General features: G+C 40.0%; 1 protein-coding gene across 1 annotated transcript in view; it reads right to left on the bottom strand.

Moving 5' to 3' along the window:
- Window positions 1–25,045, bottom strand: part of LOC124593751 (A-kinase anchor protein 9-like) — a 505,072-nt gene that overhangs the window by 202,020 nt on the left and 278,007 nt on the right. The window contains exon 22 of the mRNA XM_047132086.1: window positions 18,500–18,649. Coding sequence (XP_046988042.1) covers window positions 18,500–18,649 — 150 coding nt within the window. The remainder of the gene's footprint in view (window positions 1–18,499; window positions 18,650–25,045) is intronic.

Below are 25,045 nucleotides of genomic sequence, written 5' to 3' on the forward strand. Positions count from 1 at the left end.
AATTTCAATTTTGTAAGAGGGGACTTAACTTTATTTCTAACCCTACGTTAACACTAGTCATGGGAATTGTCTGCATAGTTTAGCAGGCTGCAGTGTGACTGCTGACTTAAGCAGCTTAAGGAGTATATCCTTAAATTGTAGGTCTCTGATGATAACTATGTCTACTGAATCAAATATTACCAGCTGAATCGGTGACCATTCAGGATCTGAGAGTGCCCACAGATTGTTGTATTACCTGCTCAAAAAGGCACACTGATAAGATGCAGCAGAAGGTGACAACTCCTACAAGAAGGTGGAAAACAAGACCAGAGCACATCTCAGGAGCTCAGCTTACCAAAGAAGGCTTCTCAAGAAATTGTTACCCCAAGGACCTGTACCACCAAGACTTTTTGGTCTCCCTAAGGTCTACAAAGATGGGATCTTGTTATGCCCCATTGTCAGCAACATCAAGGTTCCTACATATTTTATGGCAAAATACCTGAAAAACCTCAAATTTTAGGCTGAATGCGTCACATATGCCAATGAGCTGTGATGGTGTTTCATTTTTCACCAGGGTGCCTCTACGACAGTCAGCTGAACTCTCTGGTCGCAAGTTTGAAGGGAAAACCTCCAATCTTTTCAGGAATGTTATGACCTCCACGTATTTTCTATTGAATGGAGAATACCATGAAAAAACACAGGGAGTCACAATGGGCAGCCCACTCTCACCTGTGGTTGCAAATTTGCTTCGAAGAAGCAGCCCTGGAGTCATCCAAATGGAAATCCACTTTCTTTTTCTGCTACATGGATGACACATTCATCCAGCCCCACTGATGGGACAAACTCCATGACTTCCTCACTCATCTAAACTCCATTCATCTTAACATCAAATTCACTGTGGAGACTGAGGCAGAAGAAAGACAACCATTCCAAAAGAAGAACTGAAGGCATCCTGGGCCACAGCGTGTTCCAAAAGAAAATGCATACTGCCTACATCTTCATGCAGACGTTTGCCACCACCCTGCACAAAAGAATGGGGTATTAAAACATAGTAAACAGGGTGCACACCATCTCTGATGCCGAGTGTCCTCCCTGCAAACTGGAACATCTCAGAATTGTGTTCCAGCAAAATGTTTACCCAGAATGACAGATTAAGCACACTCTGTGCACCCCCACTACTCTAAACTCTGGAGATGATCCAGAAACTACTGTCTGAAAAATGAGATAAACTCTTAAGCAGAAAGAGGCAGCCATGCCCTTCTATCATACACCAATGGGCTACCCGGAAATATCAGAAGCATACTGAAAAAACACCAAGTAAGAACTGCCTTTTGCCCATCTAATAAAACATGGGAATTATTGGGCAGCATCAAAGTTAACTTCAGTCTGCAGAAATCTGGTATATACCTGATGCCGTGGCAAGACATGTATTGGACAAATGGTGCGCACCGTCTAAGATCATAGCCGAGAACACCAGTGGCCAACTCAACCAATGTATCCTAACAAGTCAGCAGTCACAGAGTATTGTTTGTCTTAGACTCATGTGAGGGAATAGGAATGAAATGGGGTTTTGGCACAAACTTACAAATACTGGGACAATATCATTAGAGGGGCAACCTCATAAACTAGGATTGTGTCCAAACAGGCATCAGCAGCTGGCCCGATGTTGGCAACCTCCCTGAATGCTGAAATGTTGTGCTCACTGGACACTATGAACCAGCAGTATACACATAGACTGCTTGATCTTCCTGATACTGTCTGTATATAAAGCGAGAGTCTCTGTCATCTTCAATTTTTCTGATAGGTACATATTTTTCTAGAATCTGGTATTCTGTGTGCTTGAACTTGAGTCACAATTCAATGGGTGAAACAAGTGATTCTAACTACTGTCTGAAAAATGAGATAACCTCTTAATTATCCACTTTACTGAAGTGTAGGCTTTTCTGCATATTTTGTAGTCTAGGTGTCTTGCACCCCTCATATACTTGATAAATGATTTTTTATTTGTATACTGATGGAAAATCGAGTCCCAACACCAAAACATAACTCGTGTAGATTAATGAAATTCTGGGAATACATTTGTATAGGTAACATATTTAAGTGACTAATGATGCAGGATCACAGGTGAAAGTAAGCATGAGAAAAGCTATTGCAAATGTGAAATCACTGTATATTAACAACTGGTGTAACTGCCAGAATGTTGAATGCAAGCATGTAAAAGTGCGTGCATTGTGTCATACATGTGCCAGATGACAATTTGTGCAATGGAGTTCCAGGTCTGTTGCCCTTGGTCAGTCAATACAGGAAAGGTAAATGCTGGTTATAGATGACCCAATGACATCCCAGTAAACTTCACTGCATACAGATCTGGTGACTGTGCATGCCAAGGCAACAAGTCGACACTCTGTAGAGCATGTTGGACTACAACAGCAGCATGTTGGTGAGCATTATTCTGTTGGAAAACACTCGCTGGAATGCTGTTCATGAATGGCAACAAAACAGGGCAAATCACCAGGCTGACATATAAATTTGCATAGGACAACGACAAGAGTGCTTCTGCTGTCATACAAAATTGCACCCAGACCAGAAGTCCAGTTTGTCTAGGCTGCAGATAGGTTGGTTGCAGATGCTCACCTAGCCTCCTCCTAACCAACACATGGCCATCACTGGCACCAAGGCAGAACCGGCTTTCATAGGAAAACACAACAAACCTCCACTCCGCCCTCCAATGAGCTTGACACCACTGAAGTCGCAAGGTCAGTGGATTGCACACACTACAGGGCGCCTGGCTTGGAGCCCTCCTTGAAGAACCGATTTGTCACAGTTCATTGTGTCACTGTATTGCCAACTGGTGCTTGAATTGCTGCTACAGACGCAATATGGTGTGCTATACACCACAGCCTGACATCATCAGCGAGTTCTTTAATTACTCAGTTTCACATTTATTTGTATATGTGGCTGTCTGCCTTGACACACATATTTTTAGCAATCTTCCATCTTGGTAGTGGCACATGGCCATATGGAGCCCAGTCTTCTTGCAACCATACCTTTAAATGACCACCGCTGCCACTAATCATGAACAGTGGCTACATTCCAGCCAAGTCTTTCTGCACTATAGTGGAAGGAACATCCAGCTTCTCGTAGCATTACATGATCTCATTCAAACTCAGTGAGCTGTTGATAATGGTATCTTTGATGTGTTAAAGGCATTCTTGACTAACATCAACTTGCTATGTCCAGTCTCAAAGGTAACTAATGCTCGCGACTGCAACAGGGTTTATTTAAAGAAAACTTAATTTGCATCCTCACAGTGGCACCATCAGTGCCACTCTTATGCAACTGGCATGAAATATAAATAGATACCATAATTCGGATGTAGAAACCCGCCTACCAACTTTTATTTATCTCACACAACTCCTTCTTGGCAGTGGGATTTTTTTTTCTGTCTCTGTATGTAAAGACAAGGCTGCTTTCTCTGTATATTTTCTAAATATAAATAGCTAGCAGCCTTGTGTTTATATAATAAAAAATGTCATTTATCAATTTTTGTGCTTTGTTTAGTAGACCTTTGTACCTTGGTGCTAATAATTGCTACTACTGTGTCAGGGTCACAGATGCCTTTGTCTGTGTGTTCGTCTTAAAGGGGTTAGCTTAGTTTGTTACATTGCATTACAGTTGTTGCCAACAAGTTTAGCATGTTTCTGTCATGGGTAAGACGCTGACCTAATCTGTTCAATGAAATGGTTAGAGAAAGCTCCATAAGACCATACTCGAATATAGGTCGGGCCATCTTTTTCTTGACGTGCAAGCCATCTGCTGCATGAAAACTAGACTCATTTTGCGTGAGAACAATACATGGTTGTCTTGCTACCTGTTAACAGGGATGGCTAGTCATATTCAAATATTACTATACAAGTGATAGAAAGAAAATGAAAATTAACTTTGCAACTTGAACATATGAACACCAAAGGATACAAACATTGACAGCAGACCATAAAAATTAATGCTACATGATCTTAAAAGATTCAATATCCATATTACTGCAGTTGGTGAAATTATGTGTGCTGAATAAATCCAGTTCATGGAAGCGATGAGGTGGCTACATCTATTTCAGGAGAGTGTGCTGCTGAGCCACACATACAAGCAGACACGGGACTGGTTTTGAGATCTAATATGATTTGTACATTGTCGAGATGAACTCATATCTGGTGTAAATAGGGATTTATGACTCTTGTGTTTACAACTTGCATATAATCAAGATGCAACTGTAATTAGTGTTATACTTCATCTCTGCTTCAAAAGAATATCAAACACAAAATTCTATTCACTGCTTGGTACATTTTTCACAGGTTTGCCAAAGTCTGAGTAAAGGGTATGTTAAAAAGTTTTGATGGTGTGAAGTGTTGTGAACAGGTATGACTAAGCAGGAGGGTGTTGCCAACGGGATTTATAAGAAATATTACTGCTCAGTAAATGACTGGAATATGATAATGATGACACGGCTGGAAGAAAGCTACATGATACTCTTCTACAGAAATATTAATATTCTGTGAAATATAAGACATAGGAAAAGATATCAGAGAGAAAAGGAAACATGGCCACAGTAAATAAAGCAAGTGGTAATATACAAGAAAATACTAGAGAAATTTGACCAGTGGCCCATACTGATGTACTTAGTTTACAAGAAATTGACACAGTAACCAGTCATCTTAAAAATATAACACTACTAGCCCAAACTGAAGCCAGTAGAAATATTAAAGGAATGGGAATCTACTCTGAGTGCAGACACACAAAGCTGTCACCAAGCTCTGAAACCATTCCAGCTGACTTTCAGATATGCCTTAGTAACAACCATCCACAAGATTCCTAAGCCTTTAAGGAGAAACAACTGTCTGCTACATACACACTGGTGCTGCTACTTTGTACATAATCATTTGTCATGTGCCCTTGGTGTTTACTACTGTTTACAGTTCACATGTGGCTGTTACAAATGCAGCATTAGTTCTTAGAAGAAAATTCAAACGCGCATTTATTGTATGATGCAGGAAGATGTGTTAGCTTGGAAAGCCAGACAGATGCACAAAGATAGGTTTCACGACAAGTGTCATCCACACTTTCTGTGGACAGAAACTAAAAAGTAATTGAGTCATTCAAACTACAGGAGTTGGCCTGAGTTCTCAACAAAGAATAATCAGAATTTAAAAAGATGGTGTTGCACCATCTGGTATAAGTTTTGTCAATATGCACCTGTCAACTTAATCGTGAAATGCAAAGTTTGAAGAGTTTAGTATATAGAGTATTATGGAGTAGTAATCACACCCACATCACAAACAACACAAGCAGGCAATAGGGCCAAAGATTTTGACCAAGTGCTCAGTGAAGCCCATACTTGATGGGAAGACTTCTGACACCTATATAAATAACTAATTATAGCTAATACATAAAATAAGGGAAAGGCAATCACTCACCTACAGAAGATTGATGTGTGGAATGCAGAAACACTTAACAGAAAATAGCACTGACACTAGCTTTTGAACAACAGCTCTATTTCTAGCACAAGTACATTCACTCACTCACAGACAACCAAATGCACACTCCCATGGTACACTACTCAAACTGTGAGGGCTGCTCTTAGATTACTTTTTAAATGTGCTGTTAATTAAGACATTGTGTCTCTCAGTAGGAAAGCAGCAACATTGAAAAAAGTTACTGCTCCATTAAAGAATCAGTCAAATGCGCTTCCCCCCCCTTCCCTCCCCTCCCCTCCCCCCTTGCGAGAGCATGCTTCCTCCCCCCCCCCCCCCAACACACACACACACTCACTAGCTTCATTCACAATAACAGTTAGGCCACTTCGTAGATGACTGCAATCATCTAGCAAAAGCCTGAGCTTTCAACTAATATTATCAGACAATTTATCAGAATATAATGTGAATATAAGTGGTTCTGTGTAACATCTCTGGGATGCACACAAGATCATTTATTTCTCTATATCTTGAGGATACTTTGTTGTGGTTAAAATGATGTACTATGCCTGTTAAATATTTATTACATTTCTTTGCATAGAGTCATCAAATTAATGGCTTTTGCAAATGTCACTCCAGACTGATTCATAACACATACAATATCATGTAATTGTTTACCTAAGTGCCACTCAATGATTCTCTGAAGTATATGAGTTCCATTTTCCCCAAAAGACATGACCAAGCTTTTCCTTGCATGTCTCACCAGGAACTATTTCATGTGGAATGGAAGCTTCTACGAACAGCTGGAAGGCATTGACATGGATAGTCACTTGGTATAGTGGTGACCAAATTCTTTATGGAACATTCTGAAGCATAGGTGTTGGACTTGGCACCTTGTAAAGCTAAGGTGTGGTACAGCTACATCAATGATGCCTGTGTTGTGTGGAACCATGATGATGAACACCTCAGTGACTTTCTGAGATGCCTGGACAGTCTGAATGCCAATCTAAAATTTACCATGGATGTAAAAAAGGACCAACACCTAACATTACTAGATGTGCTGGTTACGAGAGATGATGAAAACCTGGGACACAGCATGTATCAAAAACTGACACACATTGACTGATACCTGCACAAGCTGTCAAATCACCACCCAAGCCAGGTAAGACACATGATTAATATTCTTGTAATGTACACAACATGAATGTGTGAGCCACAGCACCTCTGATGTGATACGCAACACCTAGAAAGCATTCTGAGGAGTAAAGAGTACTCACTCTACCAGTTACATGTGAGGTGTCACAGATTCAAACACTCAGAAAGTGAGGCATTGGAAGAAGAAATGTTAGGTATGCCCTTTCTGCCATTCTTTCCTATCGGTCATATATTGTGCAAACATGACTACTTATAAACCAATAAACAAGAGTGTCTCGTATCTGCGTAGGAGAAAAGGGTCCCACTTGCAATGTCGTGAATATATCGCATACCATATACATGTGGGAAAGTCTATATTGGAATGCATGGATGATCAATTAACACCAGGATCACTGAACATAAGTGGCATTGCAGGTTGGGGAAGATTGAGAAATTGGACATGGCAAGGCATATACTGTGCAAGACTGACCACATAGTACAGTTCGCTGATATGGAAGTTCTTGCTGTAGAGAAGAGCTATCACACCCACCTTGTTCAGGGAAGCTGCAGAAATCCACAAACATGACAACAGATTCAACAAGAAAGAGGAAAGCCTCAAGGTGAGCAGATCCTGGATCCCTGTGCTGCAGCCAACGGCCACTGCAGGTAGTGAGAGGACCATGGAAGAAAAGTCCTTTGATGTCGGCGCATGAGGTACATATAATCTGTGGCCACGAGCTCGACTCCAGTCATCCACCAGCAATGGAAGGCAAATCTTTGACAATACCAGTCACCCATGTTAGTGCAAGCTCAGAAATGTCATTGAACAAATGTTGACCAAAGAACCCGAGAAAGAAGCCAACAGACAATATGTCAACAAGTGGCCACAAAAGCCTTAACGATTTTGTACAATCATAATTTTTTTTAGGACCACAGACTTCCCACTTAACAGCCTTTGAATGAATACAAACACACTTAAATTCCTTTGAATTAATATAACTATTTGTCTATCAAAAACATTTTCCTAATGTACTGAAATCAATCCTCTTAAATGTTTTTAGTGAGACTGGGGAGCTTGTAAAAACCAAATGAACCATTGATATATGAGATGCAAAATATCAATTTTAACTTTGATCTCTGATAAAATTAGTTATATTTTGTCCTGATATAGTGATCACTTACTTGCTCCATTATATCGACTCAAAAATAAAATATTCTGATGTACTTATGTGAAACAAACACTTCATAACAATATTCTCTGTAGCCTACAACATGTGTAAGACTTCTTGCGCTTTTCTGTAACAATATTCTGCTATAAGTTTATGGCTGCAATTGTCTCAATTTGTACAGTTCTTAATGTTTTGCTTCAACTGCCGTCCAAGGGGGATACAAGCCATTACTGATTTTTCCACATAAAAAATAATTTGGTTTTCCCACTGACAATTTTCAGTTGTGTGCGTTCCAAGCAACTTGCAGTTACCAACCGAGGTGCCACCTTCATAGCTCATTTTGGGGGAAGTTGTTCCACCTCTTTCTTGCAATCAGATGTTCATGTAAACATGCTGTTTAGGTTGTTAGCATCTACAGCATCTGCACTGTGTGAACTTTGTGATGAGATATGTGCAGAGATGCTGAAAGAAGAACTGGGACAGCACATCGCCAATCTGTGGTGATGGCTGAGCATTTCCACCTGCTGTGAAGGGGTTGCTTTGCTTTGGAGCTGCAGCTAGGCAGTGTTTTGGAATACAGAGAGAAAGAGGCACTGCCTACAATGCCAATGTCCAGAACAGATGAATGAAGCTGAATGCGTTGTTATGAGAATCACTTCGAAGATGTTGGTCTAGTTAATATGAGGCCTGTTGGCCAATTTATGTAAATGTTTCATAAGAGCAACAAAATAAAGAAGAGTTCTTTAAAAGGCAGTTACATCATTTCATACCCTGAAAATTACAGAGCTCTCTTACGGCCCGTGACCCTCTGCAAGTGGAAATGAAGTCACATGGTGAGATTTGGTGGCATTCCATTGCAGGTTCAACATCAAGAAACTATGAGAACGTGAGCATAAGAAAATAGTCAAGGTAAAAATTTATGAACAACATCAAAGCAACAGATTGTTATTGAAGTTGTTGGTTCAGTTACAACATACAGCCAGAGCCTTTTAACACTTAAAAAAGAAAATGGTTTCCCCACTGACTATTTTAATACATGTACACTTCAAGCAACTTGCAGTTACCAGTTAAGGTGCCATCTTCAGAGCTTATTTTGTGGAGTTTTGTCATGACATTAATACACATGAGGAAGAGAAAACACTATGTAACGGGTGCTACACTACACCACGTGTTACTGTTTCACTGGTGGACTGAAAATTTATGATCTTGTCACCTTAGCATTAAGCAATCTAGAGGACATATTCAAACTCCATTCCTAATTTCTCATTGTTCCTTTATTATCTCCCAGTATTCCTTCTTGGTTCCAGAAGAGACACAGATGAATTTCTGATGTTACACAACTTCAGTTTTCTCAAAGGTGATCTATGGTTTGCTGAGTTGAAAGCTTCAATCCAGTTTCAAATTCCAAAACGATATCCAATACAAACATATGTTCATTGGTAGTTATTGCTTCAGTACTGAATTAAAAGCTGATAGATACTGAACTTCTCTATTTACCTCAATTCACTGCTTATATTATATTATTTATGAAGAACGCTTCCTGTGTTATCTTGATTGATGGTTCTGAAATTTGCGTGGTTGCCACAGGGGGAAAATCATTTTGCTCAAATTAGGTCAGCATATTTTTAAGTTATTATATTTACTGGAAGCAGTGTTCCACAACTTTTAAATATTTTAAGAACGTCAATATTAACCACCAAAAAGCAGCTGCAAAGATAGCTTGTTCATTGTTTACACTAGTCTCAATCCAAGGGACATCTTCAAACAATGGAAAATCCGAGATGGAATATAACACTATCATGAAAAGGAAGTCTGCAGCTCGTGGTCTTGTGGTACCGTTCTCGCTTCCCGCGCTCGGGGTCCCGGGTTCGATTCCCGGCGGGGTCAGGGATTTTTCCGGCCTCGAGATGACTGGGTGTTGTGTCGTCTTTATCATCATCATTCATCCCCACTATGGTTGGAGGAAGGCAATGGCAAACCACCTCCACTAGGACCTTGCCTAGTACAGCGGTGTGGGTCTCCCCGCATCGTCCCCTACGCTCCTCGGAGTATGGGACCTCACCACCACCACCACCACCACCATGAAAAGGAAAGTTGCCACTCACAATATAGAGGAGATGCTGAGTCGCAGATAGGCACAACAAAAAGTGTCACACACACACACACACACACACACACACACACACACACACACAAATGCAACTCATTCAACTGCAGTGTCAGGCAACTGTAGCTGTAGTGTGACTACAGTTGCCTGAGACTGCAGCTGTGTGTGTGTGTGTGTGTGTGTGTGTGTGTGTGTGTGTGTGTGTGTGTGTGGTCTATTTGTGACAGTTTTTTTGTTGTGCCTATATGCGACGTAGCATCTCTGCTATACTGTGAGAGGGACATCTTCAGTTGGCCTGCACAAATAACAGACATGGTACAGTTTTATGTTTGCAATACTGTGTGTCTTATGATTTTTGAGTGAAAAGAAGTGTCTGTTTTAAGTGTTTGCTGTAACGATAACTTTTGAGAGTACTGTTGAGATCAAAGCTTTTCAGATAACTCCCTACATGTTTCTGAATATGTGTAGGTCGCCTAAATATGATGCTTTGACCAAAAACAGTACTGAAAATAATGAATAAAAGTTTCCAGCAGTTTTTTAGGTTAATAATGACGTTTCTCAAATTAAATCATTATACAAGAACTCAAATTATGACCTAGAATTATGACACAAACAGTTGAGTATGACAGACAGTGGTGTGTGCCTGTTTTGATGTCTTGTCTGTAGGTGAGTGTGACATGTGATCCCTTTCAATAAATGGGAGAAGATTTCAGTTGGAATTAACTACCTTCCTAGCTTATTTACTTTATCAAGAATCTTTTGTGTAGTGAACAGTCTCATGTGACTTGGGAAGAGCACAGGTTATTCCTATTTACAAAAGGGTAAAAGACAGGATGCACAGATTTGGAAAGGTGATCAACACTATTGTACATCTTTTTGGCTATGAACCAAGATATGATTAAATGGAGTGTCTTAGCAGACAGATGATTAGCACAATGAATATTTTACTGAAGCAACCCAGAGCACTATACTGCATGTCCAGATTTCAACATACATGAACGTGGCATGGAATGTGTTTCAAGGAGGAATTACAGCAATTCTAATTTTCTCAATACACATAAATGATTTATCAGATAGTAGCAACAATAATACCAGATTATTCTCTGATAATGTCCCTGACTACAGGAATATATGTTCATTGGTCAATTGTAAGGAAACACGAAAGTAGATTCTTGTAATGTAACTCCACAGCCTAGGTTCTTTAAAACAAACATTTTCCACTTTGGACTGTAGCTGTATTTAATGTTCTATTGCAATTTCTGTCTATATTTAATTTGTCATGTGGCTAAAAAAAATCATAAAGCATGCCAGGAGAACGTAATATGAGAATAACAATATGTAAAAACAAAATTTGACGTCCTTTAACATCTACATACTTAAAAAATTTGATACCATGTTACGGTATGGAAACAGGTTTAGAAAATAAGTGTCTTTATAGGTCTATGTCCACTTGATGGGGTTGGTAAACACACCATAGGTACATACACTCCTGGAAATTGAAATAAGAACACCGTGAATTCATTGTCCCAGGAAGGGGAAACTTTATTGACACATTCCTGGGGTCAGATACATCACATGATCACACTGACAGAACCACAGGCACATAGACACAGGCAACAGAGCATGCACAATGTCGGCACTAGTACAGTGTATATCCACCTTTCGCAGCAATGCAGGCTGCTATTCTCCCATGGAGACGATCGTAGAGATGCTGGATGTAGTCCTGTGGAACGGCTTGCCATGCCATTTCCACCTGGCGCCTCAGTTGGACCAGCGTTCGTGCTGGACGTGCAGACCGCGTGAGACGACGTTTCATCCAGTCCCAAACATGCTCAATGTGGGACAGATCCGGAGATCTTACTGGCCAGGGTAGTTGGCTTACACCTTCTAGAGCACGTTGGGTGGCACGGGATACACGCGGACGTGCATTGTCCTGTTGGAACAGCAAGTTCGCTTGCCGGTCTAGGAATGGTAGAACGATGGGTTCGATGACGGTTTGGATGCACCGTGCACTATTCAGTGTCCCCTCGACGATCACCAGTGGTGTACGGCCAGTGTAGGAGATCGCTCCCCACACCATGATGCCGGGTGTTGGCCCTGTGTGCCTCGGTCGTATGCAGTCCTGATTGTGGCGCTCACCTGCACGCCGCCAAACACGCATACGACCATCATTGGCACCAAGGCAGAAGCGACTCTCATCGCTGAAGACGACACGTCTCCATTCGTCCCTCCATTCACGCCTGTCGCGACACCACTGGAGGCGGGCTGCACGATGTTGGGGCGTGAGCGGAAGACGGCCTAACGGTGTGCGGGACCGTAGCCCAGCTTCATGGAGACGGTTGCGAATGGTCCTCGCCGATACCCCAGGAGCAACAGTGTCCCTAATTTGCTGGGAAGTGGCGGTGCGGTCCCCTACGGCACTGCGTAGGATCCTACGGTCTTGGCGTGCATCCGTGCGTCGCTGCGGTCCGGTCCCAGGTCGACGGGCACGTGCACCTTCCGCCGACCACTGGCGACAACATCGATGTACTGTGGAGACCTCACGCCCCACGTGTTGAGCAATTCGGCGGTACGTCCACCCGGCCTCCCGCATGCCCACTATACGCCCTCGCTCAAAGTCCGTCAACTGCACATACGGTTCACGTCCACGCTGTCGCGGCATGCTACCAGTGTTAAAGACTGCGATGGAGCTCCGTATGCCACGGCAAACTGGCTGACACTGACGGCGGCGGTGCACAAATGCTGCGCAGCTAGCGCCATTCGACGGCCAACACCGCGGTTCCTGGTGTGTCCGCTGTGCCGTGCGTGTGATCATTGCTTGTACAGCCCTCTCGCAGTGTCCGGAGCAAGTATGGTGGGTCTGACACACCGGTGTCAATGTGTTCTTTTTTCCATTTCCAGGAGTGTATATCAAACACTGAGCCATGGATTCAAACTGCACATGAGCAGAGAGGCTCCAGAAGTGAGAAGACTTACAATATAGTCAACAATTGTTATAAATGACACAAATAACTGATGCATAGCTTGTGTTACACCTGCAAGTTGAAAAACAACTCAGCCTGTACAAAGTCAGTCAATGAATGACATAGATGATAATGGTGGACATATGTACACCAAAGAATAATTAGCCAACAACATATTATTGATCATGATTCTCCAACTTAGTGGTGTCATTGACAGGACTAAAACTGTACTGGTCAGAGAGGGAGAGGGAGAGGAATAGAGAAAGGGAGAGGGGTAGGTGGAGAGGGAGGGAGGGAGGACAGGGCCAAAGGTAGGGGGTGGGAGGGGGGACGGGGCCAAAGGAAGGGGGTGGGAGGTAGGTATGGAATAAACGTGAATGACCTTGAAATACCAAAAATGCATATTACAACATAATGCTTATATGTTACCAAAAACAAAATGGTTATCATGTATGGACCATAAAAGTTACTAGACGACAGTCATTTACACACCTAAAAGTGTCTACCTAAAATGCAGAGGTCTAAAACCATCTTAAAAATCTCTTATTTCTGAGATCTGTTTGTGCACTGAGTATACCTTTTGGTTGCTCTTTGAAGGCACTACAAATCTCTATTTTCTCCATTGGTCTACTCTTCTCAACCCTATTAGTGCCTTGAAAGATTCCTCAATGCTGCTGGTGTTACGACTGTAATTAGGCAAATGTACACTAAATAAGGGCATATAATTCTTGCTTGTGTTTGTGTGCTCAGTGGATCTGGTGCAGAACCACATACCAGTTTCCATCAGATAGAAAGTCTCACATTCACCACATCTGATTCTATAAACTTGATGGTTGTATTTCAAGCTGCATGTGAGTGACACAAGTTTATGCATAACATTACTTGTCAGAGACAAAAGCTGTTGACTCTATTGTAAGTATTCTCACTGCAATGAGCCTCTCTGCTCAAATGCAGTTTCAGTCCGTGGCACTATAACTGATGCATGTACCTATGATTTATTTACAGACTATGAAGAAGAACACAGCCCTTCAAGGACTTTGTTATTTTTAACCTGCTTGTATTCCATAATAACACATCAAAATTTGGAAGTGTGTGAATGTTATCAAAATGCAAATTTTGTTGTATATATACAGGGTGAAAAGTATTTAAACCGACAAACTCTGGGAGGTTGTAGGGGACATTAAAACAAATATTTTTCCCTAGAATCATTTTTTCCTATGAGGAGTATTTAAACTGGTAGAGGAAGATTTCACTGGCGGCAAATTAATTAAACCAACAAACATTTTTCCATTTTTTTATGACCAGGAGACAACAACTAGGTAGCAGATACAGCCCAATTAAACAGTTCCCAACAACACCGACCCACACATTAATGAAGAACCGCACTTGATGAGTGGTAGTAACTGTGGCATGTGGGTTATCCTCACTCCAAACATGCGAATTGTGCATGTTGAAGACTCCATTACCCCCGAACGTTGCTTCATCGGTAAACAACACAGAGGATGGAAATGTAGGATGCATTTCACACAGTTCCAGGTACCACTGCGAAAACTGTGCTCTGGGTGGATAATCAACTGGTTCCAGGTTGTGGACATGCTGTAAGTGGAATAGTCCTAACAATTGCTCTCGAAGGACTGTTCTTACATTTGTCCGATTCGTCCCCATGTTACGCGCAATTGCACGAGTGCTGACTGAAGGATCCCACTCCACATGCTGCAAAACAGCTTCTTCAACTTGCAGCCGTCTTACCGTGCGACGACGTCCCTGTCCAGGTAATCTGCTAAATGACCCGGTCTCACGCAGACGTTGGTACACAGCAGCAAAGGTCGTATTATGCGGGATACGGTGATTAGGATATTGTTGTTGATAAACCCAATGTGCAGCTCGTCCGTTGAGGTGCGCTACGCAGTGCGCTCTAACCATATCAATGCACTCACTCCAGGTGTATTGCTCCATTAGTAAACACAGACAATGCACTACTGCACTGGCGGACAGCAGTTGCCTACAACTGAAGAGCGTAATACGCCATCTAACAACTGAAGATCATAATACGGCCTCTAACAACTGAAGAGTGTTGGTTGGTTGTTTGGGGAAGGAGACCAGACAGCGTGGTCATCGGTCTCATCGGATTAGGGAAGGAAGTCGGCCGTGCCCTTTCAGAGGAACCATCGTGGCATTTGCCTGGAATGATTTAGTGAAATCACGGAAAACCTAAATCAGGATAGCCGGACGCGGGATTGAACCGTCGTCCTCCCGAATGCGAGTCCAGTGTCTAACCACTGCGCCACCTCGCTCGGTACTGAAGAGTGTAATACGGCCTCCACCGGTTTAAATAATCCTCATAGGAAAAAATGGCACTAGGGAAAAATATTTGTTTTGATGTCCCCTACAACCTCCCAGAGCGTGTCGGTTTCAATACTTTTCATCCTCTAGTTGTGCCTCCTATTGCATTTTCCTGAGGCACTGTACTATATGTCTGTAGATGCTTGATAATGGCACACAGACCAAAACTGGAACAGAACAATAAAAACAGAAAATGACGTCATCTAAGGAAATGCAGAAGACCTGGACAACAATTCTGCTTGGTGTAATGATCTGCATCTCTCTTTCAGTGTGGATATATGTAAGATAACATCTAAAACAGAGAGAGAGAGAGAGAGAGAGAGAGAGAGAGAGAAGAAAAAAAGTTGTATCTAGTTACAAGATTATAGGGATTGCAATGGAAATTTCATACAAGAACTAGTGACCATTCTAGAGTATTGTTACACCATCTCAGTCCTTATGAAGCAGACATGACAATGCTGAATAAATTCAGAGGTACATTGCTACGGGCAAAGGAGGTTGGCATGGCCCTTAAGAAAATATAAAAGAATCTCTCAGGGAACTTAAATGGGATGGAAGAGAGATGATTAGTTCTCACAAAACAATGTTGTGTAAATTCAGAGAACCTGTATTTGAGGATGACTGGGTGACCACTCTACTGTTGTCATCATATATTTCATGTAAATCAACAAAAATAATCAGTTTTTAATCAGTTTTTAAAATATAATTCAATTTGATGGGTAAAAACTCTATTCACTGAGTGGTGGAAAGAGAAAACACACATAAAAGATATTAAAGTCTGCAAGCTCTCCGAGTCAGTGGCTCCTTCTTCTGACAGAAAGGATAAAGAGGAAGGAAGATGGGTGAAGGAAAAGGGGTAGAGCTCAGAGAAGTCACCCAGAACCTCAGGTGAGGGGAAACCCACTGGATGGGATGAGAAGTAGAGATTTTCTGGGTGAGAAGTAGAGACTTTCTGGGCGACTTTTCTGACTCTATCACTTTTCCTAAACATCACCACTCCTTTTCCTTCACATTTTTTCTACCTTCCGCTTCAACCCTTAGCCAGAATAAGGAGCCATTGGCTTTGGAAGCTTGCAAACTTTGATATCTTTCATATGTGTTCTATATCTTATTTACGAATCACAAGATTCCGATAAGAGAGAGTACGGTGTACACAGAGGTATAAAGACAGACATTTTCCCCTTCATTTAATACAAACATGGAATAGGAATGGGGATCACTAATATTGATATGAGATGATACAAAGTTGAGGTTAAAGTCAAGATATTTCAGTAGCATTTGATGTGCAATGTCTGACTGTTCAATACCCTGCTTTTAAATGAGACTGGGTATTTTATCTGATGCCATACTAACCTATAAAGTCTTGATTTACTCTCAACAAAAGTGTTTGCGACTATGTGGCTGGTGCACCTAAACTAGAAGGACACATTCACAAGTAAATTTATAATTCTCATAAGTAACACTATGCATGAATATATAAATCAGTGAATGAACAATAGTAGACAATAATAAGTTTTGTGTTAACACTTTGTAAGCTGTTGTTGTTGTTGTGGTCTTCAGTCCTGAGACTGGTTTGATGCAGCTCTCCATGCTTCTCTATCCTGCGCAAGCTTTTTCATCTCCCAGTACCTACTGCAACCTACATCCTTCTGAATCTGCTTAGTGTATTCATCTCTTGGTCTCCCCCTACGATTTTTACCCTCCACGCTGCCCTCCAATACTAAATTGGTGATCCCTTGATGCCTCAGAACATGTCCTACCAACCGATCCCTTCTTCTGGTCAAGTTGTGCCACAAACTTCTCTTCTCCCCAATCCTATTCAATACTTCCTCATTAGTTATGTGATCTACCCATCTAATCTTCAGCATTCTTCTGTAGCACCACATTTCGAAAGCTTCTATTCTCTTCTTGTCCAAACTATTTATCGTCCATGTTTCACTTCCATACATGGCTACACTCCATACGAATACTTTCAGAAATGACTTCCTGACACTTAAATCAATACTGGATGTTAACAAATTTCTCTTCTTCAGAAACGCTTTCCTTGCCATTGCCAGCCTACATTTTATATCCTCTCTACTTCGACCATCATCAGTTATTTTGCTCCCCAAATAGCAAAACTCCTTTACTACTTTAAGTGCCTCATTTCCTAATCCAATTCCCTCAGCATCACCCGACTTAATTAGACTACATTCCATTATCCTTGTTTTGCTTTTGTTGATGTTCATCTTATATCCTCCTTTCAAGACACTGTCCATTCCATTCAACTGCTCTTCCAAGTCCTTTGCTGTCTCTGACAGAATTACAATGTCATCAGCGAACCTCAAAGTTTTTATTTCTTCTCCATGAATTATAATACCTACTCCGAATTTTTCTTTTGTTTCCTTTACTGCTTGCTCAATATACAGATTGAACAACATCGGGGAGAGGCTACAACCCTGTCTTACTCCCTTCCCAACCACTGCTTCCCTTTCATGTCCCTCAACTCTTATAACTGCCATCTGGTTTCTGTACAAATTGTAAATAGCCTTTCGCTCCCTGTATTTTACCCCTGCCACCTTTAGAATTTGAAAGAGAGTATTCCAGTCAACATTGTCAAAAGCTTTCTCTAAGTCTACAAATGCTAGAAACGTAGGTTTTCCTTAATCTTTCTCCTAAGATAAGTCGTAAGGTCAGTATTGCCTCACGTGTTCCAGTGTTTCTACGGAACTGATCTTCCCCGAGGTTGGCTTCTACTAGTTTTTCCATTCGTCTGTAAAGAATTCGTGTTAGTATTTTGCAGCTGTGACTTATTAAGCTGATAGTTCGGTAATTTTCACATCTGTCAACACCTGCTTTCTTTGGGATTGGAATTATTATATTCTTCTTGAAGTCTGAGGGTATTTCGCCTGTAAGCTGTTATCTTGCATAAAATAAAACATGGCTAATACTTAACAATCTACGTTCAGAATAATGACTTATATTAAATACAACTTACAGTACCAAGTTAACCTTTCTTTCTGCAAATCATTTCACACATACACTACCGTTTTTTCCTGCAAAATGTACAACACTTATATTTCCAGGAAAACTATCACCATGCACTACTCAGTTCAAAAATGTTGGCTGTTAGCTCAAGAGCAGTTTGAAGTATATTGAGAAATAGCCACAGACGACAGAGCTACCCATAAAATGACAGTAGAGCATGTTAATATGACAAAGGAAAGGAATTTCTTTTCTTGCTAAGTACTTTGGACAATATATGGTATAATGGCGTAATCATTAGTGAAACTAAACATGCAGTTTTCATTAAACAGAAACCATAACCAGTGAAGATAAAAAAAATTATATTGCTTATACCTGTATTTGTTCTTCAAGGGCTTTTATAATTTCATGCTTAACTTGCTCAACTTCATCATGCAGTCTTCTGTCAAATGCCATTTTCAATTTTTCTACTTCACATGCATGCATCTCTTTAATTTCACAGATGGCTCTTGAATGGCTATCTTCCTACAGTAGTACACATTATGTGTTTGTCAATTAACACATATGAAACAAACATTTCTTGGTTAAAATACAACTTTACTCAAATACAGAAACCAATTTCACTTTTCATTTGTATAATACTGTTACACTGTAATTTACATAATTTAAATTACACAGAACTTTTCAGATTCCGTCTCTAACATTAGTATTGCATTTTGAATACTGACTCCAAACATTTTCTTAACAACATATGGATTGGGTATCAAGCTTGAATCAGCCATTACCATAGACACAGTTTGAGATGCCAGAAATTGTGCATTTTACAACAAATTTCAGTAGTTCCTTATTCTGAACATAAAAAATTGTACAACCTAGTACATATATTAAGACTACCAGTGTTTCTGGTAGTGTAATGCAACTTCGAGCAAGGTGGGAAAGATATCAGAAAGACAAGCAAACATGACAGCACTAACTAGGCCAAGAGGTGAGTGGTTGGGGGATGGTGGGGAGGGGTGGGTTGGTGGAAGGGGGGCAGCGGTGGGTTCAGAGTAAAGAGTAACAATCTTCAACTTTCTCAGTACCATGATTCCTGCGTAGGCACTTTGAATCTTTACTATGCCTTTCTCCTAATCTTTCCTCACTTCCTAACTGACTTTTAGCGATAAGGCTCTTTTCAGTCTTATTAATATTGTATGACTTGCTGGGCAATAGTATGGAGTACCAGACTTTTAAAACTGATTTTTAATTTTGAAGTCATGATCAGCTCACCTTACCAGGATCTCAAAGGACATTAATAAATACGAACATGCACAATAAGACATCATTAAAAACACCTGCTTGTACCTGTTACAAAATTAGACCCATATTTTCCTTTTACCCATTAATCCTTAGTTTGTCTAAGAAGTACACAGAAGTTGGAAGGAAAAACTAGAAACATCTCAACTTATAATAATCTGATCATCTCTTGTGCCTATTTCTTAGGTGGTGCCTATTTCTTAGGTGGGCCAGATTTCTTGCCTCTCAATCCCTTTCGTTTCGTCTTACAGTGAATGACAGTCATTGAACATGTAGATTTGTTGCCTTTTCCTAGTACACTCATGTAAACATACAGACACTTTTTAACTTTACTATACAGCATGGTGGCACAATGTTTAAGACACTGAACTCACATCCAACACACAAGCATATTTCACACTTCCAACTGATCACCAGATTTCAGTTGTTCATGATTTCTCTAAATTGCTTTCAGCAAACAATGAGATAGTTTCCTCAAAATGTACACAGTGATTTTAATGTCTATTGTTTTTCTCTCTGTCCGTGTACTGTCTGTTTGCCAATAATCAGAATCTGATCTGACAGCACCATGTGACTGCAACTGATGTTCATCTTATTCTCAGCTTCTTTTCCTTTCTACATTTGAAACAGAAAACAGTCTATATTTCTGAAACCCTGAAGATGCACTGCCTTTATTTAATGACTTCAATGAATGGCTGCTGTTAATTTAAAAAAATCTATAGTAACATTCCTGCCTTTTTCCTTGAATTAGATTTATGACCCTACAACATATTTTTTCCATTTGTTTGATATACTGTTAATTGCTACTAACCTTCCACATTCTTACTGGGTTCTGATACTCCTCATATTTTATGTACTCAAGATAATTCGTGATAGAAGGCGAGCTGGGTTGATTAACAGTGTTCTCAGTGCGTTTAATGCATTATGAAGAATTGGGAGGCCTCGAAATTTTTGTAACAAACGACTTGCAATTATTTTAAAGTGATAGTCTGTAAACATTTCATAATCTTATAATTAATAAGTGTACTTGGGCACATAGAACTAAACATTTTTGTGGGAGTTATTTAAAGAAATTTAAAAGGAAAATGACAAACTACAACAGTTTCACTTAAAGAGTCCAATTACCTTTACAATGTGCATCAAGAACTACATGGAAAGAATGGTCTATAAATACAATATGTGCCAAAAATACATAAAAGGTAGTTATACTACGGTGCTCCCCATTTCCAGATTGTGTGGAATGCAAGCAACTACATCAAATACATCTGTTTCTCAAATCTTTAATATGCACATCTAAATATTCTTTATTCTACCATGTAATGTTAAAAATTTTGTCAGAGATATTTTTGCTTAATTAGATATATGCTAAAGAGCTGTATATTATGACCACATGTCCAATAGCACCTTGGTCCATCTCTGGAATGTGATACAGCAGCAGTCCCACATGGAATAAATTTTGACAACTCCTTGGTGGGTTTCCTGAGGCATGTGTCATCGGATGTCCACACACAGGATACACAATTCTAGTAAATTATATGACAGAATTTTGAGGGTGAGGAGCTTGTGCTCCTTGGCATTCCAGATGCATTTCACTGGAATCAGATCAAGCCAATCTGGTGGACAAAACGTCAATAGGTGTTCACTATTACATGTTCAAGCCATGATTCTGGCATGTGGCACAGGCAGTTATCCTTCTGGAATGTGCCTGTGCTGTCAGGGAAGATATCAAGCATGAAGGGATACAGCTGGTCCACACTCATGTTCATGTCCACAACTGTCATGGAGCCTTCAATCACTACTATAGTTCCCATGTACACCCAAGTGAATGTCCTCCCAAGCCTTCTACAGAGTGTCTCTGTGGTGTGGTGCATGTTTTCAGCAACTGTTCACTTGAACATTACTATCAACCTTGTGTATCAAGAAACATAATTCGTCTGACCAGGTAACACATTTCTACTGATTTATGGTCCAGTGTCATTGATACTATGCCCAATGCAATCTTAAATAACAATGAAACTTCCTGGCAGATTAAAACTGTGTGCCCGACCGAGACTCGAACTCGGGACCTTTGCCTTTCGCGGGCAAGTGCTCTACCATCTGAGCTACCGAAGCACGACTCACACCCGGTACTCACAGCTTTACTTCTGCCAGTATCTCGTCTCCTACCTTCCAAACTTTACAGAAGCTATATAAAAATTTTACAAAATCTACAAAAATCTATTTCAATGTTCTCTCTGTTGTTAATTAATGTGCTGTCTACTACTTTAACTGCTGAAAGCCTGTCCACCCAACATAAGTTCCTACTTTGTTTTCTTTGTAGTTTTGTTGTTTTCAATTGTATCTATGCTAGTTCCATTTCCTCTCTCATCTTCAGGAAGACATTTCTGAATGCTCTGGTATCACATTTCAATTAGTGTTCGCTTGAAAGTCTCACATTACCTCTAGTAGTTGCCTTGTTCTATTTGAGATTTCCTTTTTTTGTTCTCTTTGTACTTTTAACATAGATTTTCTTTTTTATGTTCTCTTTGTACTTTGAACATCATCTGCTGTTCGCAAGTATGACTCTTTAAATAACTGCCCCTTTCATCTATAACTGGATAATCTTAATTTTCTAGGATACTGAATTTGTTGCTTAATTTTATATGGTAATTATCTGTATTTTTAAATAAATTATTATAACCTACAGTTTTTACTTCCTGCCTGAGGAGTCTGTTTCCTTGCAGCTTTGTATTATTTCTAGTCTGCATCTTACAAGTCTATGAATGCTTGAAATTCTATAGTGGCTTGGGACTGTCACACCTCGAGAGTTTTGTGTTTCCTACCAAAAGTTTCCTGTTTTGAAGAAACATGTTGTTCTTGAATACTGTACTAAAAATAATCTTGTTATTTCTGGTATTGTATTAAAAGTTTCTCAATGAGGGATTGTTCTTTAGTTTTTGTCTTATTTTGCCTTTTTGCACTTTATGTACATGTATATAATAGGCATCAAAATACTCTTGCCATGGACTCGTTTATTATCTAATAAAGGTTTATTATCTAATAAAAACCACTGACATAATGGGAACTGATAATTGGGAAGTAGAAACATTTGACCCAATTTCATGCAACATTATTGATGTTTTTGGAATAATAATGAAACACTGCATCAGTTACACATTTTTTCATACTTAGCACAGTGTGTTCCGAGAATTTTTTCTTGATGTCAAGTGCAAATATTTACATAAGTATTTTGCGTGGTGTTTGCTTATGTGTTGTTCCGTGTCTCTTTGAATTGTAGTAATCTTTTTGATGTTATCTGGAACTGTACTTCGTCAGTCATGTAGAAAACCACACATATGCAAACTCTCACTCACCTTGTTTTTTGGTGTAACATCACAAAAAATATGTATGCAAATATTGCACTTAACAATGAGAATAAATCCTTGAAACATGTTTTGCTCAGCATGAGAATATACGAAATTCACACTGCGTTTAAACAAAAAACTTTTGAGCAATGCAAACTGAATGAGGGTGTCAACTAGCACTACAAGTGGCCAAAAGACGAAAACACTACATATGGTTTGACAGAGGTGTGATGATGATTACAACAATCGCAAAACTGCGCATATGCTGTATTGACAGTTTGGAAATGGTTGTGATTGGTCACGAAATCTTTATTCGTACGAACCTAGTTACTCCTATCAGCCACCAAGCACAGTAGAGTTTGGCAGCAGCAGGATATACGACTTGAGTGATTCCAACTTTTACACATTTACCTGTTTAAATCTACTAAGTAGAGCACCCTGGTAACAAGAAACTTAACCATATAATGTTTGTAAACACTGCTTGATGGCCAACTCTATGCCAGTGTCATTTTATGTCAGTTTTTTTTTTTTTTTTTTTTTTTTTTTTTCCCATGAACATTTTTTTCATAAATTGTAAATTGTGGGGAAAATTATAAATATATTGACGCAAAATCAGGTGTGAATTAATATTGTGCACATATGAGATTATGACGGAAGCAATAAAAAATGTCGTAAATGGCGGGAAAACATTAATTCCGGGAACGTAAAAGCGGGGTTATACTGTACGTAGCCACTTCAGCCAACTATTCATGATGTTGTTCTACTTCCTCATCAGGCTGTCGATTGGTGCACAGAGTTTAATTATTTCTATGGAATATCTATTGTATAACTTTTAAAGTAATTTTTGCTAACCTGTTAGCAATCCTTAAATCTTTAATTTTCCTATTTACTCTAAAGCCCACATGTGAATTTTCTGTCTGCATTGCTCCTCTAATGTAGAACATAAGATATCCTAATTTTAATTCTACTTGGTGGTCTGGTGTTAATTTTTTTGCCACATATCTAATAAACCTACAATTTCATTAACATGCTTTTCGATGATTCCTTCTTCTGCGATAATAACACACACACACACACACACACACACACACACACACACATTACCTGCACAACTGCAGCATCCCTGAAGTGTAAATAAAATGTAATTGGCTGGAACAATGCAGCCATGCACTTGTGAGTACATGTGTGCACGTGTAATATGACTGTTATGGAGAAGGGCTCATCTGAAAGCTTAGCAGCATTTTCAGTCTTGTTAATGTGCCTATCGACTACCCTACACCTGAACTCCTTCCATTATATACTTTCAATTACTATATTTAAACCCACAACTTCTAGTTTTTCTTATTTATTTATTTACTTTATTTAGCATATGGAAATGCACATCATTTTATGCTTCTTACAAATATTTAAACAAAGATATACATAAAAAACACAATAAAATATGCTATATAAGAAGTATAAAACATACTGATAATGGGTAATACAATTAAATACAAACATCAAGATTATATATGGTCAATACAACTAAATACAAACATCAAGATTATGTGTAAAGTCCTTTGTGGCATCTGTTGCCATCAGAAAATCACAGAACTTGCCACTGTATGCTCTTCTGTCACACTCTTGGATGATGTGGTGGATGGTCTGTCTGTTGGCTCCACAGTCACAGTTGGGAGTCGGTGTTTTTCCCCATTTGTAAAGAGTATCTGCATATCTTCCGCAATTTGTGCATATTCTGTTAAGGCATGACCATATTTTATGCGGTAGTTCATAGCCGGGCGGTCTCTCAGTGATGCAGGGGAGGGCTTGACAATGTACGGGACACACCTCTCGCCATTGTTCCCTCCAGGTCTTTATTGCATTAAAGTTTATACTTTGCAATTCCTTGGCTGTTATTATTGTTGGATGGACTGAAGTCTATTTGTTTCCAGGTCAGGCATGTTGCAATGTATAGGGAGCTGGGCATTGTCGATTGTCTTCTTATAGTCCCGGAGAAGAGCATTCTTTCGACATAGGTCCGCATGTGGTATGTGGCTCATAACTGGCTGTCAATGTGCTGGGGTTGATCGCATGGTTCTGCTGACAATTCGCATCGTGCTATACAGCTGCACATCGATTTTTTTTTTGTGTGAACACTGTTCATCCAGACCGGAATGCAGTACTCCGCAGCGGAGCACAGACCAGTCCGAATGCAGACATGTGTAGCGTGTCAGCCGAAGAGTCCCAAGTAGTGCCGCACAGCTTCTGGAGAATATTACTCCTCATCTTTAGTTTGGCTGCA

Source organism: Schistocerca americana, chromosome 2 (genome assembly GCF_021461395.2).
Source record: "Schistocerca americana isolate TAMUIC-IGC-003095 chromosome 2, iqSchAmer2.1, whole genome shotgun sequence".
NCBI classification, from domain to species: domain Eukaryota; kingdom Metazoa; phylum Arthropoda; class Insecta; order Orthoptera; family Acrididae; genus Schistocerca; species Schistocerca americana.